The sequence below is a fragment of the Etheostoma spectabile genome, unplaced genomic scaffold, assembly GCF_008692095.1.
Source record: "Etheostoma spectabile isolate EspeVRDwgs_2016 unplaced genomic scaffold, UIUC_Espe_1.0 scaffold270, whole genome shotgun sequence".
NCBI lineage: Eukaryota > Metazoa > Chordata > Actinopteri > Perciformes > Percidae > Etheostoma > Etheostoma spectabile.
This window is the reverse complement of record NW_022605574.1, coordinates 332,507-351,751: the sequence shown is the minus strand read 5'-3', so window position 1 is coordinate 351,751 and position 19,245 is coordinate 332,507. Positions and strand designations below refer to the sequence as shown.

The window sequence follows — 19,245 nt, the reverse complement described above, 5'->3', positions numbered from 1 at the left end:
TATCTGTCGATACCCGATACCCATGCCTGGCTTTTGTGTATCTGTCGATACCCGATACCGATGCCTGGCCTTTGCGTGTCTGTCAATACCCGATACCCATGCCTGGCCTTTGTGTATCTGGCGATACCCGATACCGATGCCTGGCCTTTGTGTATCTGGCGATACCCGATACCCATGCCTGGCCTTTGTGTATCTGGCGATACCGATGCCTGGCCTTTGTGTATCTGGCGATACCCGATACCGATGCCTGGCCTTTGTGTGTCTGTCGATACACGATATTGAGGCCTGGGCTTTGTGTGTCTGGCGATACCCGATACCCATGCCTGGCCTTTGTGTATCTGGCGATACCCGATACCGATGCCTGGGCTTTGTGTGTCTGGCGATACCCGATACCGATGCCTGGCCTTTGGGTATCTGGCGATAACCGATACCAATGCCTGCCTTGTGTATCTGGCGATACCCGATACGATGCTGGGCTTTGTGTGTCTGGCGATACCGATACCGATGCCTGGCCTTGGGTATCTGTCGATACCCGATACCCCTGCCTGGGTTTGTGTATCTGTCGATACCCGATACCGATGCCTGGCTTTGCGTGTCTGTCAATACCCGATACCCATGCGGCCTTTGTGTATCTGGCGATACCCAATACCGATCCTGGCCTTTGTGTATCTGGCGATACCGATACCATGGCCTGGCCTTTGTGTATGGCGATACCCGATACCGATGCCTGGCCTTTGTGTGTCTGTCGATACACGATATTGAGGCCTGGGCTTTGTGTGTCTGTCAATACCCGATACCGATGCCTGGGCTTTGTGTGTCTGTCGATACACAATATCGAGGCCTGGGCTTTGTGTGTCTGTCAATACCCGATACCGATCCAATACCGTTGTTGAATTAATAATAAACTGTAAACCGTCCACCTTCCTTCCACTATGTGAAAGAGACTAAAGGCACCAGACTTTCCAAGCATTCCTAACATTACTTTCCTGGCTAAGACTAAATAACATAGATGTAATATATTGAATTTGCATGGTGCTGTTGGATGTGCTTGATTAAATTGGTAGTATTGTTCTTTGCAGTACTACCACCACCACCCCTCGCAAACAGCAGACAAACTAGTTGGCTTGGCAAGCATGACATATCTCCACACAGCCGACTCTTTGGCTCGCTCCATGTTGCTCAACGGTTAACTCAACTTTTCCAGCTGCAACAGAGAGAAAAAAAAAAAACTGGACCGGTCTGAGGATCTGTTAATTTTTCCTATCCCCGATCCAGCTATTTTGTCAATATCGGGGCAGATATCCGATCCTAACATCGGATCGTTGCTCCCCTCTCTCTGTGTTCTCCAGCTGTGCGTGACCCTAATATGTCCAGGTGAACACTAAAAAACCCTCGCTGTAGCTCACAGTCCGGCCCCCACAGACCTATAGGTTGAATAGCGGGGCAGAACCAAGACAGATGAGTTTGCTGGCTGCTTCATAGATCAACAGATGGCCCACTGGCAGTGGGAGTGCTGCTGTGTTTTCGGCCACTCAGCACTATCCCTTTGCCTCCCTTATTGGCAGGGTATTCCCCCGTCGTTCCTGTCCGATCAGGCTGCTCGTCCATCACCCTCTCACCTGGGCGCATGCATCCTCTTCATGGGGAAACTAATTCTCTCATCATATTGGGGCCGATGGGAAAAAGTAATCATGTCACAGACTTTGATTGTAAATCTTAGTTTGTAGGATGAGCAGTTTAGTGTTTTTTCAGCGTCTTTAACTGATATCTGTGCTGTTTTTTTTTAACGGGAGAGTCTGTGTGGTTCATATTTACTTTGAATTCTCTAAATAAGCAAATAAAAAACACATTTTATGTGTGAAAGGCCCTCTAGTGGGCTTTTGGAAGTCAACAATTAATGTTATCCTCTTGAGTGTTTTCCCAGGTTGTTTTGTTTAATTTTGTTTTTGTTTTGTTTATTAATCTGCTCTTGTGAATGGAAACTTTTCCATTCGGAAACTTAGCTTTTTTTAATTTCACAATCTCTTGAATCGTGTGGCCCATCCTGCGTCTGTATTGATTGGTGAATTGAAGCAGGACATTGCTAAAAAAAACATCCTCTGTAGAATTTGCTGAATGAAGTTTGGAAAAGAAATAAAACTTAACACGTTCAACTCACCTTGAAACTTAGAAGACTGGGTGCTGGATCCTAAATGTGGATAATAATAATATTAATAACATATAAAGGTACTTTGGAAAGCACTCCAAATAGTTTAGGAAAATAGATCTCTGCACACTCAAATGATCATAGCCCTAGAAATGCAGATAGACATATTTTTGTTCAGACCACACATTGTACTGTAGCACTTGTTATGAAACAAAACTCACAACGCAGCCCACTGACGTCCACCTGATAATGACTAATGGATAATTATTATATTTGCATTACTTTAGCTGTGTCATTGAAAAGCAGTTCAGTGAAACCCGTAAGGTTTTATTTTATATTTTACGAATGGCTGGAGAGACTAGAGAGATCGGCATTTAAAGTAGGCCCAGCACTAGATTTAATGACGACATCAATCAGCCGTGCCGAGCAGTATTATACGGACCTTTCATGCTGGTGCCTAATCAAATCGTGCAATTTCCAGTTGAATTTTGTTGGAAAAATGACTTTCTCTTCAAGACTGAGCTCTAACAATGTGGTTAGCACTGAATGTATTATAACTTTATTAGGCTGAATGTACACACCTGTGACTTGTTACGGCGCAACAGCAGCAGTTTGTCAAGAATACGTTAAATCAATAAATAGGTTGCACCTACTCCAAATATACACATCGACGTTACGTGTTGACATGGATTCATATTAAGAATCAAGAGACTGTGTTGTGTGTTTATCATTATCGGTGCTGTGGGCTGCCAGAGGTGTGGATGCACTTAAAGGGATAGTTCAGATGTTTTGTTTAGTGTAGTCCGAGCTACGTGTCCATAGTCAGTGTGTTAGCTACGGTAGATGGTGGTTGGCTCGACAACAGTTTGGAGAAGCAGGCTGGACAACACATTATGTAATAAAACGTCAAAATGGAATACATGTATACCTAATTATGTAATAACACCCCCAAATATCTAATAATCTGCCGCATTTTCTGATAAAAACTCTAAACACAAAATGTCTTAAATTTAGTGATGACAGTCCGATATATATGAACTCCCCTTTTTAGTTTCTGCTCTTCTGCGTATAAGTATATATAAGCGTTCTAAGTATTTTGTCACTTTTGAGATTTTTTGTAGATTTCTTTTAGCGCTTTATTAATGTTTTCTTTGCTTTTTACTTCATTTTTGACACTTTTTTTCAAGGTACTTTTGTCATTTTTTTCAAATGCTGTAAAATGTAATAAAACACCCAAATGCAATTCTGACGATAGAAACTTTTTGAAAATGGGTCAGATTTGACCCAAAGACAACAGGAGGGTTAAAAAAAGACACTTCCTGAATGTAGCAGAGTCTTAACACAGCCGACCACAGATGAAAGGCAAAATTTTAAAAAATCAACAAGTAACATCATAAGGCAATAATCAATTACAATCTGTCACTGCATCGATGCAGAATTGTCCACGTCCCCATAGCTATGCATCGATGGATTGATTCATTTCAACGCCCGTAATGTTGATCTGTTTTGAAACAAAGGAGCAGACAGCCCCATGTGAGTGAGTAAGTAAGTAAGTAAGTAAGATTTATTTATATAGCACCTGTCACAGATAAAAATCACAAAGTGCTTCACAGTAAAATGAGTACAATATAATGCATTAGACCAGGGGTCTTCAACAGGGGGTCCGCGGAGGTACTGCATGGGGGTTGCGAAAGTTTTGGTTGATTACACTTTTTTTTTATATTCCCCCCCCCCCCCCCCAGCAATTTTTTCCACTAATTGAAATGTCTTTAAATCCACATTAACATGAACTCAACACACTGTAGTAAACAGATAAATGGAGGCAGAAGATGTCTTTCAGTCATCAATGCACACATGGTACTATAGGACCAGTTTGATATAACACCATGTTATACAATATATATAATTAGGGGGTCCCCGCTCCATCTCGCCATCAGTTTGGGGGTCCTTGGCCTGGAAAACGTTGAAGACCCCTGCATTAGACACTTAGAAACAAATGGAAAACATAAAAACAAAACCATAAAAACCCCACGTCTAACTAAAAGCCTGTTTGAACAGCAGCGTCTTAAGTTGCTTTTTAAAAGAATCAAAAGAATTCACACACCGTAAAAATGTAGGCAATGTGAGGCTTTCGTCCAATCAGGTGCAGCCATCACAGTTGTAGGAGGGTGTAGCTTGTTTTGTCAGTGGTCAACAAAGAGAAAGTTACTACTACTCGCACAATTTTCACCCCACAGTGTTTTACTTGGCTTCCACTGCCCAGCATTTCTAATGTGTGTGTGTGTGTATGTACAGTATAGTAAAATCTGTCTGTCCTGTGTGTCCGTCCATCCCTCTATTAATGACTATTGCTGACTACTGTAAGCTTGGCTTAATTTAAAGGCAAACACGCCTGCAGGCGGAAGTGTCCACAGCTGTTTCAAACTGCTACACTCGAAGGCGAGGTGAGAAGTCTGCCGTCGTGCGGAGTGGGAGTGATGAGATAATCATTCACGATAGAAGTTCAAAGCCCGGCTACGTTCACACCTCCACACATTTGGCCATTCACTGAGCAAAGTGGGAGAAAATGTCAAGAACGGCTCAGATCAGAGAAGGCTACTGTGTGTCGTTCTAGGCGTAGTTTGCATACTGCGTATTGTGCTGTTTAATTTAGAGGCTTTACAGTTAAATGAGAAGATCGATACCACTCTCATGTCTGTCTTCAAGTTGCCAGGCAACCAGCAAAGATGCTGTGCAGGAAAATAAATCAGAGGGAAGTCATAAGTTATTAAGTCATAGCTCCCTTTTAAAACCAGAACATGTCAGGCTGGTAGTTTCATACTTACATTGCTGCTGAATGTCTTTCAGTTACATTAATCTGAAAAAAAGGCCTTTTACAGCATCATTTCCACTGGAAAGAAACACAAAACAAACCACGCCCTGACTCAACATGAGCAGTAATGGATGTCAGTGGTGTTGATTTGGCTGGTAAATGTAAGCTTCAGCAGGATGTCATGTTAATAAATGGACTCAAGTGGATATAAGTAATGTAGTGTGGTTGCATTGTGACTGTTATTGCCACTGTGCATCACACCCCCAACCGGCCTGTCAGACACCGCCTTACAACACCCTGGGCCTGTCCTAGGTTTCTTCCTAAAAGGGAGTATTTCCTCGCCACTGTTACATTAAATGCTTGCTCTTTGGGGGAATTACTAGAATTGTTGGGTCTTTGTAAATTATAGAGTGGGTTCTAGACCTACTCTATCTGTAATGTGTCTCTAGATAACTTTTGTTATGATTTGATACTATAAATCAAATTGAATTGATGTAGTAACTCGTTAGGGAGTCCTTTGGCTTATGCAACAGAGATCTCTTTAGCTTTCTTCTGAACATCTGCAGTCTGGAGGCCAAGAGACCTTTTTCACTGCAGACATTTTGACTAATCATAGTACAGATGAAATTGATAGCCTCAATTCCATCAAGTGTCCCAGTGAGCTATTTCAGTGAGTCAGCATGCTCAACACCAGGGCCTCTCCTAGGTGGAATGCAGCCATCATTAATGGTTTTGAATACACGTGGGCTTTTCCTACTGTGACATGTCTATACACAACTTGTTTTTTCATTTTTTTAAATAAAACTGTCATGGGACCTTTAAGACACACCTAGAAGAATGTCATCTCGGTGTGTTTCTCTTTTAGACATGACAGAGAGAAGAGCCAAACCACAGAGCGAGCTCACATTTCATTATTACTACACCGCAGGCAAACCTAGAAATATTCCTTAAAGAGTTAGCCCTTGCCAAAGTATATTATGCAGCTCTTAATTTAGTGCGGAGAGTTCTGCTTAGTGCCAGCGAGCTACTCTTGATCAAAGTCATTAGTCACTTGATTTGGACTCGTTGCTGCTGAATAATTGAGGCTGTGAGAGGATAAAGGATTTGACTATGCTGTCTCACTAGTTAAGAGAAATAAAGAGAACTCCCCTCTTTTGAGAGAGAGACAGGAGGAGAGAAATCGAGATCGGTTCAGGAGGAACTGGAGAGAAAACAGAGAGTAAATTAGAGGGGGTGAGTGTGAGTCTGATTTATGCCGTGTCTGCTCAGAGCTCCGTCCACCCCGGGACTGATGGAACATTTGACACTATAACATCTGCGAGACTACCACCCACATTTAGGGGAGGAAAAGTTATCTAAATCTGGACAACTTTGCCTGTCTCTCACTGCCATTTTCAGTGTTTTTTTTTTCATTTTACCTTAAGTCTGTTCATTCAGAACTCTTGGCACTCAGACCCTGGATACTTTACTTCCCTTCTGGGGAGTGCAGTTCACCTCGTGAGCATATATCAAAAAAGATAATGGCGCTTTGATTTACGCTATCTTATGATGATGTAATATGCAATAAAATGTCCCGTCTTTTGTACTTGTTTTCATCTAATGTCTTGGGGGTCTGATTTATACCAGCTATTCATCCACCTGCAGACCTGTGAGGTATTTTCTGAATACAGATTGTGAGAATCTGTTGAATCCACTCAGCGTAAATAAAGGGAAGGTGGCAGCTCGAAGAATGGATTTCTTATAGTCCATTCCCTTCCGCTCAGTTACAAGAGGCTGATAATGACTGTGCCCAGTTATATGTAGATTTCATTTTTTTGGTAAATAATAGTCCATTAGAATAAACAGTAACCCATAGTAAAGTACTGTGGATGTAGTGGCTGAGAGAATTTCAATGCGTTTTCAGCCTGATGGGTCGACTGTGGTGCTGCATAAAGGAAACTGCATTCGTCACGCTACATGTCACCACTGCAGGCTGATGTTTGTGCTGTGTTGTTCTGAGCTGTTCTCGCGTCAGGATGAAGCAACATTCGTGTGTTAATGCAGTTCGGAGCTTGAAAGTAGCCAACAAAAAAAAGTGTTGCATTCTTTGACTCCAAATGCATTTCTCTTTTATTCAGAAGACGTTTCGGCCTTCAGGCCTTCTGCGAGATTGACAATCGTAACCCCTCCTTTCACACATGCCCTGCAAAGCTGAAATTATCAAGACATTACCCGGCGGAGCTGGATGTGAGAACGCAAACGTCTGAATTAGTCGGATCGGACATCAAACGGTCTTTATCCTGCCGGCTCCCGAGTGCAACCTCCGAGCCCAAAGTGTAAGTAATTCAGAGCAAGCGAGTGGGCGAGTTGATGACCGGAAGAATCCAAACATCCGAGGGTGAAAAAGAAGAAGAGGGATTTACGCAAAGACAGCAACAAAAATGTCTAATTGGAGAGACGACGGGGAAGCCGCCTACATGTGCTAGGCGGTAAAACAGCTTTGCGCCGGCCGTTCCATTAATTTCTTATCCAGGATCTATTACACGCCCACACTCCTGGTCTCTCTCTGAGGTCTTCAGGCCAAGACCTTTTAACTGTCCCCAGAACAGGTTTTAAAACCAGAGGTGATCGAGCTTTTTCTGTGGTAGCTCCAAGGCTCTGGACCTCCCTCTCCCTTTAGCTTCGAGAGCTTTAGATTCTGTGGAAACTTTTAGAAAATACCTCAAGACACGTCTTTTTAGACAAGCTTTTAACCAGCAATATGGCTTAGTATTTTATATGCTTCTGTTTTATTTGTTTTTACTGTAAAGCACTTTGTAAAGCACACCACTCAAAATGTGCCCCTTTGTGCTGCACTCAAAGCTCAAATTATTTCAACTTTGACCTAGTGGCCGATGACTTTTCCAATGTGCAATACATGAGATAACAGCATGTCATTACCTAGCAACAGGAAATAGCTTCCTTGTCACCCTTCATGATGAGCAAATCGCATATCATGTGTAGGTGGTTTAAGGGCCAACACCGAAATAATTAGACACATTTAAGGAACAACAAGCAACACTTTATGACCACATTGCGAACTGGCTCCATTATCGCGGTGTAATCTGCATCGTGTCCTGCATCCTGCATACTCTACCCGAGCAAATTGAGAATTTCCAGTAAGTGTGTGTGTGTGTCAGATACAGACAATGGCTGCTTCCCAAAATCTTATTTTCTCACTGCTTGCTTGAACCGGAAGACGTTCTGGCCCTCCTTACTGAAGGCTGTCTCAACGCTCTTATTCCTGCCACCAGGATGGAGGATGGAGGAGGGATCTCTGAGGAGCTATGAGCGAGGATACACGAGAGCAGCCTTCCCAGAAGCCTTCGCAGCTGTAGAGGTTAACTCCACCCGTACAGCTGACAAATTCACGCGTCTCTTCAGAGGAAAGGACGTCTTATTCCTCCACAAATTTCCTCGTTTCTCCTCCCTTCCCATGATTTCCTCGCTTCTCTCCCATGATTCCTCAGTGGGAAAGAGTAAGACGTGAGAAAGGGAAGGAATTGTGAATGAAAATAAGAACCTGGGACGTACCCAATCTTCTGTTGTGTGCTAGTTAAGTGAAAGGGAAACTCCAGCCAATATCTTGGCCAGACATAGTCCGAAGTTCATATGTGAAAAAGGCTCTAGTAAGACCCAGGTGCTGATATGTTACATAGGCCACACCCTAGTCCCACGTGTGCTCGTGAGTAGATAATCATATTCCACCATTAGGGTGAGAAAAAAATGTAGATGTCTGCAGTGAATCAAATCTTTGTGGGGCGGCCAGATAGCTCAGTTGGTAGAGCGGCCGACCATATATCGAGGTTTACTCCTCGATGCAGAGGGTCCGGGTTTGACTCCGACCTGCGGGTCTCTGCTGCATGTCATTCCCCTTCTCTCTCCAATTTCACATCTTCAGCTGTCCTGTCAAAAATGAAGGCTGAAAATGCCCCAAAAAACCCAAAACAGTCTTTTTAACAGTAACAGGAGCTGCATTGTTTTTAATAACTTCCAACAAATAAACCTAAATCCAATAGAAAAATCCCCTTGGCTTTCTGTCGAGGGGACCAGGGTGATGCTGACTGGCCTTCCCCGCAGAACGTGCCTCAAGGGAATGGCTTATGGCTCAAATGTAAAGTTATTTTTATTGTTGTTTTCATTGATTATAGATTTATCCTTGTAGACTTATTATTTTGTAGTAATTAACAAGGTATAAAGGGGTAGGAGGATATAAGTTTTACTTCTGCCCACTCCTTTTTGCATGTGTAAATAGAGGTTTTTAAGTACCAGAAACAATAGAGTTTTATTTTTGGTGTTTGTTTTCCTATTACTATTTTTCTGGTGTTTTATTTTTATTTACATGTTTAAAATACAGCTATCAATCAATCAAAGTGGTCGCCGCTCAACAGCAAGATTGGCGGTTCGATCCCAAGCTCCTCTCATGTCAAAGTGTCCTTGAGCAAGACACTGAACCTGCTGTATGTATAGCTGTCACTACTCCTAGTACTCAGGATGAGCCAGATGCAGTAATTAATCAATTGCATTGTATTGTGTAGAATTAGGAATCAAGTTTTATTTTCCATTTTTGTGATTACTTTAAAAAGGACAAAAATATGAAAGTGTGCGTTGGTGCAGTGTTTTCCACCAGCAACCCGACATCAGTGACAGGATTTCTGCTGCAGCTGCACTAAGACGGGGTGATTCTTCTCCAAAGCATCAGATAAAGTCAAAATGTTGTGCTTTGGCGTGTGTGAGTTCATAGTTTTAAAATCACTGTATAAATCCAGTTGACTTGGCTTGCCTGCACCAAAGTTTCTCTGGATATGAAGAGCTCTCAGGCCAGCTGGGTCGGTAAACATCGAGTTTACTGATGTCACGCTTGCTGCTTTATGGGAACTGTAGATCAGGACTGTTCAGGCGGTCACCTCTCGCTGATATTTTGGGTTGACGGTGGGTTGGGTTGTGTAGATTTACCACATCTGTGTTCAAGGGGCCTCAGCTTAAAACAGATTCATTTCTGCCAGTGTTCATGATGAGACGGGGCTTAAGGATATCTGCACACTGGACGGATGATGTCTTGTCTAATCTGTTTGTCTGCAGCTATTAGTATCTTGTTTATCTTTTAACAGCATCACTCTAAGTAGAAGACTTTTTCTTTAAAGACCAAAATTAGTTTTCGGCAAGACATGAAAGGCAAAACATTTTTTTCTTCATGCCGGGGTCACTTTTGATATTTTGGGCTATTTTGCTAACATGTCTTTTTTTTCAGACTGGTGGAAAGAATTATTCTGAAAATTCCTCCTCTGTAAATAGTCAATTAGACGATGAATGTCTCATTTCTCACTTTGAACTGAGAACATTTTTATTCCCAAGTTAATCTTGAGAGCTTTGTTATGTGGGAGTCTTAGAAGTTTGATAAATACGGGTCCTGTACTCTTTTCTCCTCTGACCTCGCTGTGAAACATCAACACTCATGTGGATTACTTCATCTCCCAGATGTCCATAAATCCTCCACACTCTGACGTCTTGACTCGTGCAGGTATTGATGATCACACAGTTTTATGTCACCTGTTGACTCATGCCCTGTTCCTTGCTCTCTGTCCAGGCTGTGAGAGCGATTTCTGGGGCCCCCACTGCAGTAACCGCTGTCAGTGCCAGAACGGGGCCAAATGTAACCCCATAACCGGGGCCTGCGTCTGCACCGACGGCTTCCAGGGCTGGCGCTGCGAGGAGCCCTGCGACCCCAATTTCTACGGCAAGGACTGCCTGCAGGAGTGCCAGTGCCTCAACGGCGCCACCTGCCACCATCAGACCGGCGAGTGCCTCTGTGCGCCCGGATACACCGACGCCTTGTGAGTAGCTTTTCTGTCTGAGCCTTAAGTCGTAACGTGGAGACAACATGGACGCTAAGAAAAAAGATGTGTTGTATTTTATTGCTTGGAGCCTTTAAAGAAAAAGTTAATAGCTCTTTCCATTGTTTATATCCAGTTAGAAGCGTCATATTAGAGGTTTTGTCCCAGGCTTGTTGCTGCACCACTACATCCCCTAAAACCACTCAAATATTACCTGACTTGTAATAAGAGAAGAGTTTCAGCCATGTTTTGATGGATTGGAAATACTTCTGTATCTGGCAAATTAATTAATATGAAGTAACTTTTATCCACGGACAGATTTCTCTTGCACAGCTACCAGAAGACTTACAACTTTCAGACAGGTTGCTCACGTCACATCTACGCCATCAAGCTCAGTTTGAGGCTGCGCAGTAACGCTCAGCATCACCGGGAATGAGCTTCTAAAAGACTTCACTGGTCTCTGTGGAAGTCTACGACGTCGCTGTGTCCAATCATTTTACTGTCTATGATAAAAACCTTTCTAACTAATCCAGGTCACTCCACATGGACAGCAACTTACAACCTGATATCATCTTATAAATTGCTTGTGAGCAAGAAATTGAGGGGCAGTACGTTACCTAATATAATGTTTCTTACCATCAGTCCAACATTTATAATATGATGTTAACCCGGTAAGTTGTGTACCAACATTTAAAGTGAGTTGTTCCAACTTGAGGGGCCGTTTAGTTGGGAACACTGTACTCTGATTATTCCAACATCCAGTATTACACCACGTATATTAAGGGCCCTATTTTAACGATCTGAAACGTAAGTATCAAATCCAAGTGGCTTTGTGGGCGGATCTCGGGCGCTGCTGCTATTATACCGGCGGGATAAATGACTCTTAAAATCTAAAATGGGTTGGTTTTTACTCATTGGTGTGGTTTGGGCGTAACGTGCAATAAACCAATCAGAGCATTATCTCACATTCCCTTCAAAAGCAGGCGTGCTTTTTTGAAAACCCCCAAATCCTTCTTGTTGGTTATTGGCTGGAACAACGGAACACTGTTTGTGTAGCTTTGGGGTGCAGGTGGACGTAGTGTATTTTTGTTTCCGTTCGTAGACCCTGGGCTGTAGAGGGACCGCGTTTTTTTACAGCGTGTTCAGGGGACAGGCACCTAGCAGATAGTGAGGAGCTGTATGTGACAACAACTAGCCTAAAACACGTGTGATACTGCTTAGAGCACCTTTACCATTAGACCGAGATGTCCTCACTATAGACGATCTTCTGTCTCTCCTCACCCGTGTTGCTGCTGTGGCAGTCGGGTTAAGTGGCATCGGCACATGCAGTTCGACACGTCGCCTTAAGTCCTCTAATAGTTCCACATTTATGTCATCAACGCATCCACGATTCATGGAAATGTGTAAAACAAGGTCATATTTTTCCTTATATTTATGTATGATTTACTTACTGACTTTAGATTAGGTTTTTTTATATAGCACCAGGAAGTGTTTGCGTTGGAACACGCCTCCTCTTTTTGCTTAACCGCCCCCGGGAGCGAAAGTTCATTCCCTAATTTACCGACGTGAGTCTGTGGAGGGAAAAGTCCGCTGTGCATCAGGTGAAAAATAGGAATGATGCATGCGTTGGTGTACAAAGTCAATTGCGCTGGGTGCAAGATAGGGCTCTAAGGATCAAGCAGTACAGTTAAACCACAATGTGTGCCATCCCAACTCTGGGGCACTCAGCATCTCCAAGAGGCATTTATCTCATGCTAAACAGGTGTTAAGTTTGGGTCATGTAAAGCTATTAATGGCCGGGCAAACACAGATGCTCACCCAAATTTAAAAAGTTCAGTCTATCTCTCCCTGTGGAATAAGTTAAGGATTGTTTCCGCCGAACTTCAAAGGAGACGCTCCTGAAACACATCATTTCCTCATCACGCAGCTTTGACTCCCTCCATCTCTGGAGACACACGTGAATTTATACTTGAACACAGGACAGGTTTAAGTGATGGAGTACGGCCGAATAGATAGTCTCATCTGCTGATCTATGACCCAGTGTTACCTAAGTTTCCCCTCCTCTCGTCTTACCACAACATGGTGTTTCTGGGAATTCCACCACACACGAGAACGCAGCATGAAGCTTGATTAATGTTTCTGTGGAGGCTCCCTGTAGAGCTTTTTCCGTAGCCTATGTAAGGGGCCTGAAGTTTATACCTGTGCGTTGGTGTCTATTTAAGAGATTAGCAGGGACGACGTGTGTGTGGTGGGGAGTGTGCGGTAGAGCGAGTGAGAGAGGGACAGGGATTAGCTTCGAAGCGACTACGGACTCCAGAGTCATTGCGAGAGAAACACAGTGTCTTCTCTGAGCTTTCTGACCACGGCGGGAAACCTGTAGCAGGAGAAGTTAACCCTGTCCTTGGTCTCATGTTGTTCATGGAGAAGGAGAAGCAGGAAATGAGTCGGGGGGAATGAAACGCTACCAAGCCACAGCTGAGAGACAAGCGGCAACATGTAGTAACCGTTTTTGAGAGGTGTACTGTATGTCAAGCTACGGCGTAGGGTCCGGCTTAGGGTCCGGCGTAGGGTCCGGCGTAGGGTCCGGCGTAGGGTCCGGCGTAGGGTCCGGCGTAGGGTCCGGCGTAGGGTCCGGCGTGGGCATAGGGCCCGTGTCACTGCGTGTCGTCATAGGTAGCCATAGTATAGATTTAACACAAAAGCATAAACCACGCTATATGCTGCTGGATGGGATGCATTTATGTCTTTCTGAATTCTCCGCATGTGTTGAAGGGCGTTTGCTTTGTTTCAGACGCAGAGATTTTTTGAATTAAAATAATGAAGATGAACTTAAATGAGGCAACAAGTAATTTTAGTTACTGCTTGATGCTTTTTAGGCACAATGTATAACAATTTATAACATTTATAACATACATTCTACAAATTGTGATTTATTTATTTATATATAAGAAATATACCAAAGAATAATTAGATTTTTCCTCATACAAATCAACAAAATACTGCAACAAAAAACACTCCAGACAAAACAAAAAACAATCTTTTTTTTTCACACAGTGCATCAAATCCAAGTTTACACCAACATTCATTTAGTGGAAATGAAACCAAGCCAGTCATTAAGCAAACATCACCAAAGCAGTTCTTTCTTTATTGGGAACAAGCCTGAATTCTTTTCTACGTGTCGGTTGTGTGAAAAGAGAAGAGAACTAGATGATTAAAAGTAGAAAACATTTGCAGTATCAGAACACAGTTGGCACATGGAGCAGTGAAGATGATGATGGTAGATGCAAAATAACGTGTTTATACATTGACCAACACTATTAGTTGTTGTGCGGATTGTGAGTTACAATGACACTTTAGTAAATGGAGATATTTGGATGTTTTGCATGTTGACTTTGAAATACAATTGCCATTGAAGTATTATATTTCTTTACCTTGACAGTTCAGACTTTAACCTTCTGCTTTCCCTTCATTTGGAAACATTAAAGGGACATTTCAGATGTTTTTTCAGTGTGGTTGTCTGAGCTACGTCTCCATAGTCGGTGTGTTAGCTACAGTAGACGGCGGTCGGCACGTCCGCAGTTTGGAGAAGCAGCTAAACACATTTAGACACCTAAAAACTTATATATCAGTTAAAGGGTACGCTATATTTGGAATATTTTCCCCACTTTACCTTGCTGTCAGACAGCCCTTTACTACAGGGAACTGAAGCCGTTTTCTCTGAGCTCTTCAAAGCCTCCAGACTGCTTTGACAAAAAGTAATTTTACCTCGCAGAACACGGGAGTTGCTGCTCTACCGCTGCCTCCATCGGTTAGTTCGTTTAAAATGTTGTGTGACACAACTGACGAACAAACTAAGCAAGCCCAAGGTTATGTCGTCAGTAGTCTATATCCACAACGTTCCCTTTCTAGGATTGTTCAGGTGCCACCGGAAATTCCGCCAGAGGTCTTTCATTTCGGCCGGATGTCCGTCACCTACCTCTTTTTTGTGTGTTGGCGTTCAAACCTGTGGTGGATTTTGGAGGACTATGGTTACCTGGTCCTCAGATCTCTGCAGGGTAAATCCAGTCAGCTAGCTAGACTATCTGTCCAATCTGAGGACTATGGTTACCTGGTCCTCAGATCTCTGCAGGGTAAATCCAGACAGCTAGCTAGACTATCTGTCCAATCAGAGTTTTCAGTTGCACGACTAAAACTACTTTTGAATGTACACGTTCCACAAAAACAACTTCCTTCCTGGCTTAGCACCGCCCACAACGATTGGGATTGATTTAAAGAAATGCCGATAAATAAATAAATAAAATGATAATAATTCTGTGTGGACTAGCCAGACCCTCCTCCGCAGCGCTGGGAAAGAAGGTCTGTCAATGCGAGACTATGTTGTCAGTGATGAGGTGCGTCCCTCTGAACTGTCCCATCACATCCCAACGTAAACACCTGCTTCTTCTGTCCCTTCCCTGCAGCTGCGAGGAGCCTTGTCCTCCAGGCAAACACGGCTCTCTGTGTGAACAGCGCTGTCCCTGTCAGAACGGAGGAACATGCCATCACGTCACCGGAGAGTGCTCCTGTCCCGCCGGCTGGGTGGTACGACCTGCTCCACACGCCCCACGTCATCAGCTAGTGTGCATGCCTGTCTGAGTTCAACAATCAGAGACATCTTTAAGTCCAAATCTGAGACCACCATGTTTGTGTCATTTCATATCCCAGGTTTTCCATGTTTTCTTCCCAAAGTTCAATTCACACCATGCCTGCGTTTAATATCATCAGGGGATGCTCTTATTAACTCATAAGTACACTGCACCTGCTCAGATGACGACATTTTAATCTACCAGTTAGCTCCGCTGGCAGCTAAGCGTATGGGGCTCTGGATTCACCCTGTGTGTTTTTGTGATTGGTCCTAGTTTTTATTTAGCACTTTGAGATTTAATTTGAAATGTAAAGGGCATTATAAATAAAATGTATTATATCCAATTGCGTGCAGAGATTTTAAAATCCACGCTTGGTGCCGCCCACAAGATGGGCGACTTTCATTACTCAATGCCACACCCTTAACCCTCACGTTGTCCTCGGGTCAAATTGACCTGTTTTCCTATATTAATGTTCTTTTTAACTACCCAATTGGAATTTCTCAAAATAACATGATTTGGCAAGTACAAATCTCTACTCACACTAATTTTGGGGTGTCTTATTAAATTTTATAGCATTTGGAGAAAAAAATGTGGTTTCCAAAAAAAAGTTGTTGTTGAAATAGTATTGAGTAAAAGTTGACATATTCCAGTCTGTGATTATCATCAACATCCATTCCTTTAATTTTAGTCTCAATAATTCCTAATTTCTGCTTTTCTAACTCAAACATTAGGTAAAATTTCCTAAAAATGAAGTTTATTGACGACAAATTCCAAAAATAACTGTAAAACTAAAGTTAATAAGTTAGTGTTACGTAGTGTTAAACATCAGAACAAGTGACAAACATAAAAAAAAGCGCCAGAAGTGTTGAAAAAAGGGACAAAAACTTAAAAACATTGATTAAAAGCCTCAACAAAAGTGTTGATTTTCAATGTTCAAAACCATCTTCAGGGATAGACGCTTCCGGTCTCGGAGCAACTGCTCCAAACGAGCCAGTAAGGAAAACACTTCTGGTGATTTTATTTTGAAATTCACTTTTGTGAGGGTGCGCCCCATCTACAAAGACTCAGTCCTCACCGCAGCAGTCATTCCCCCCCCCCCCCCCCCCCCCCCCCCCCCCCCACGTCTCAAGCTGTCCTGTCTAATCAAAGGCCTAAAATGCCCTCACTTTTTTTTTTTTAATTCACTGCATAAAGTCAATTTAAGGATATCAGATAGCAGAACATTTTGATGAGAACATCCTTTCTTCCAGACACATACAGACATCACTTCTGTCATCCACTGTGACAAACTTCATTCATAAAGCGTGTGGTATTAACTTGAGTCTGTCCTTTTCCACAGTAATACCTTCAAACACTTTGTATTCACATGTTAACACGGCGGCCATGTCGTCTTCCTCCTCAGGGTCCGGTGTGCGCACAGCCGTGCTCCTTCGGATCATTCGGCATTAATTGCTCTCAGGAGTGCACGTGTCGTAACGGAGGCCTGTGTGACCACATCAGCGGCCAGTGTCAGTGCACCGCCGGCTACATCGGCCAGAGGTACGGGGGGACAGCGTGACCGCACCTTGATATCAAAGCCTCAGTGGCCGCCCTCGGGGAAATTAGCTGGTCGGAGTGGAAAAATATTAGTAGAATTCAGCCGGGAGAAAGATGAATATGAGTGTAATAAACCGTAAATAGAGAGGGGAAACTGATAGGATCAGTTGGTGTCAATGTAAATATGTTAATATAAAATAAAGAGGAATATTGAACATGTATGTATGAAATGCAAAGCTCGACAGCAAGAAATAATTGATTCGATGTCAATTATTAAATTGATCGCCAACCATTTTGATAAGCAGTTAATCCGTTTGAGTTATTTTATTGAAATAAAAGCTCTCCTACTCCAGCTTCTTAAATATATGTTAATATTTTCAAATGTCTTCATTCCTCTGTGACAGTAAACTGAATATTTAGAATATTTATAATATGTACAATATATACAAGACATTTAAGGACGTCCGTCATCTTGGGCTTTGTAAAACACTGATCCACATTTTTTAGCATTTTCTGACATTTTAGAGACCAATTGAAATATTTAGTAACTCTAAAGTCAGTCCTGGTTGACCACAAAACATCCCTCATTTAATATGTGGGGTGTGTACTTTTGTAAAGAGCCATGCTACTTAACACAACTGGTCTACACCTCGCTGTGTGTCCTCAAAATTAGTAATAGGTTGTACGAATGTGAACTATAGATACATTTGTTTGAGAGAATATGAAGTTTCTGTTTAGAGTTGAGTCGTGGTCAAAAAATACACATATCTCTCTTTTAAAGTACATTTAAACAGATGAAAAGTGTTTGACTAGGGGAATTTCTAGTAGAGAATATAAAGACTTCATGTTTAGTGTTATGTTAGAGTCCTTCCCTCCTATTCTCTCCAACATACAAATGCTCATTGATTGCTACTATGCACTTTTTTGGGGGGGGGGGATTTAAAGCAAAAACCATTTGAAATCATTACCTTCTTTATTTCCTCCATACTCTCCGATATTGTCTATTGGTTGAAAGAGACTCTGCAGCCCCGCCTTCCTCTGTCCCTCTCCTCCTTCCACTCTCTCCATCTTTTTCTTTCTCTATCTTTCTCTCTCCCTCCATCTTTCTCTCCTCCTTCCACCACTCTCCCCATCTTTCTCTCTCTCCTCCTTCCACCACTCTCCCCATCTTTCTCTCTCTCCTCCTTCCACCACTCTCCCCATCTTTCTCTCTCTCCTCCTTCCACCCTCTCCCCATCTTTCTCTCTCTCCTCCTTCCACCACTCTCCCCATCTTTCTCTCTCTCCTCCTTCCACCACTCTCCCCATCTTTCTCTCTCTCCTCCTTCCACCACTCTCCCCATCTTTCTAGGTCTCTCATCCTTCCACCACTCTCCACATCTTTCTGTGTCTCTCATCCTTCCACTCTTTCGCTCATCCTTCCTCTCTCTCCATCCTTCTCTCTCTCTCTTTCCCCTTCTTTACTCTCAATTGAGCCAAATTACCTCCATTCATTTAGGCCCCAGACAGGTGAATTAGCCTACACAGAGTAATTCTTAGATGGAGTTCTCTTCCTCCTCGTCCACGTTCTAATGGAATTAACCGAGATAAGAGTCCTGAGGAAGTCACCATGATTTAAACGTGACACAAAACACAAATCCTCCCGGATCCATTTTAATTGAGTGATTTGTCTATTTCTTAATGGTTTCAACATGCAGACGTGTTGAGAATGATGCCGAGACGTCGGCCCAACTAAGGCGTTACCCTACAGAGCGGTGCTCGTGATAAAGACCCCTCAGGGCCTCAGCCTAATGTCGGAGCCTGTTGACCCTAGACCGGTGTGACTGTACAGTACGTGATGGTCAACGACATGTCATCTGTGGGGAGTTGCAAAGAAACTTCCGCACACTGCCTAGGGGCCGTGGCACACCAACCCGATAACCTCCGTCGGACAGTCTGCCGAGGTCGGTGACTCGAGTCTGTTGGCTGTGTTCTGTGCCGTCGTCCGTCCGGAGTGGTCCCGAGGGCCCGGCGGCCTTCATGTTGGCCGACCTGACATGCTCAGTCGGAAGGCGGGCACTGCCGGCAGTCGAACTCAAGTGACCAATCTGATTGGTGGAGCGCTAAACAGGAAACGAGGAGCGGGATGAGCGTGACTAGAGTCTCTAAAAATCTGACCAAAATCTTTTAAACTGACCTTTGTTGATCTGAAATGAAAACAGATTCAGCAGCTGCACGGCCTGTTCCGTTCCCATGTTTCAGGGAACTATTACTAGTAATATATATATATATATAT

General features: G+C 43.1%; 1 protein-coding gene across 1 annotated transcript in view; it reads left to right on the top strand.

Annotated features, from left to right (window-relative positions):
- The window catches only part of LOC116685771 (multiple epidermal growth factor-like domains protein 11), a 166,581-nt gene that overhangs the window by 96,417 nt on the left and 50,919 nt on the right, over positions 1 to 19,245 (top strand). The window contains 3 exon segments of the mRNA XM_032510698.1: positions 10,564 to 10,810; positions 15,271 to 15,391; positions 16,838 to 16,974. Of these exon segments, the coding sequence (XP_032366589.1) occupies positions 10,564 to 10,810; positions 15,271 to 15,391; positions 16,838 to 16,974 (505 nt within the window).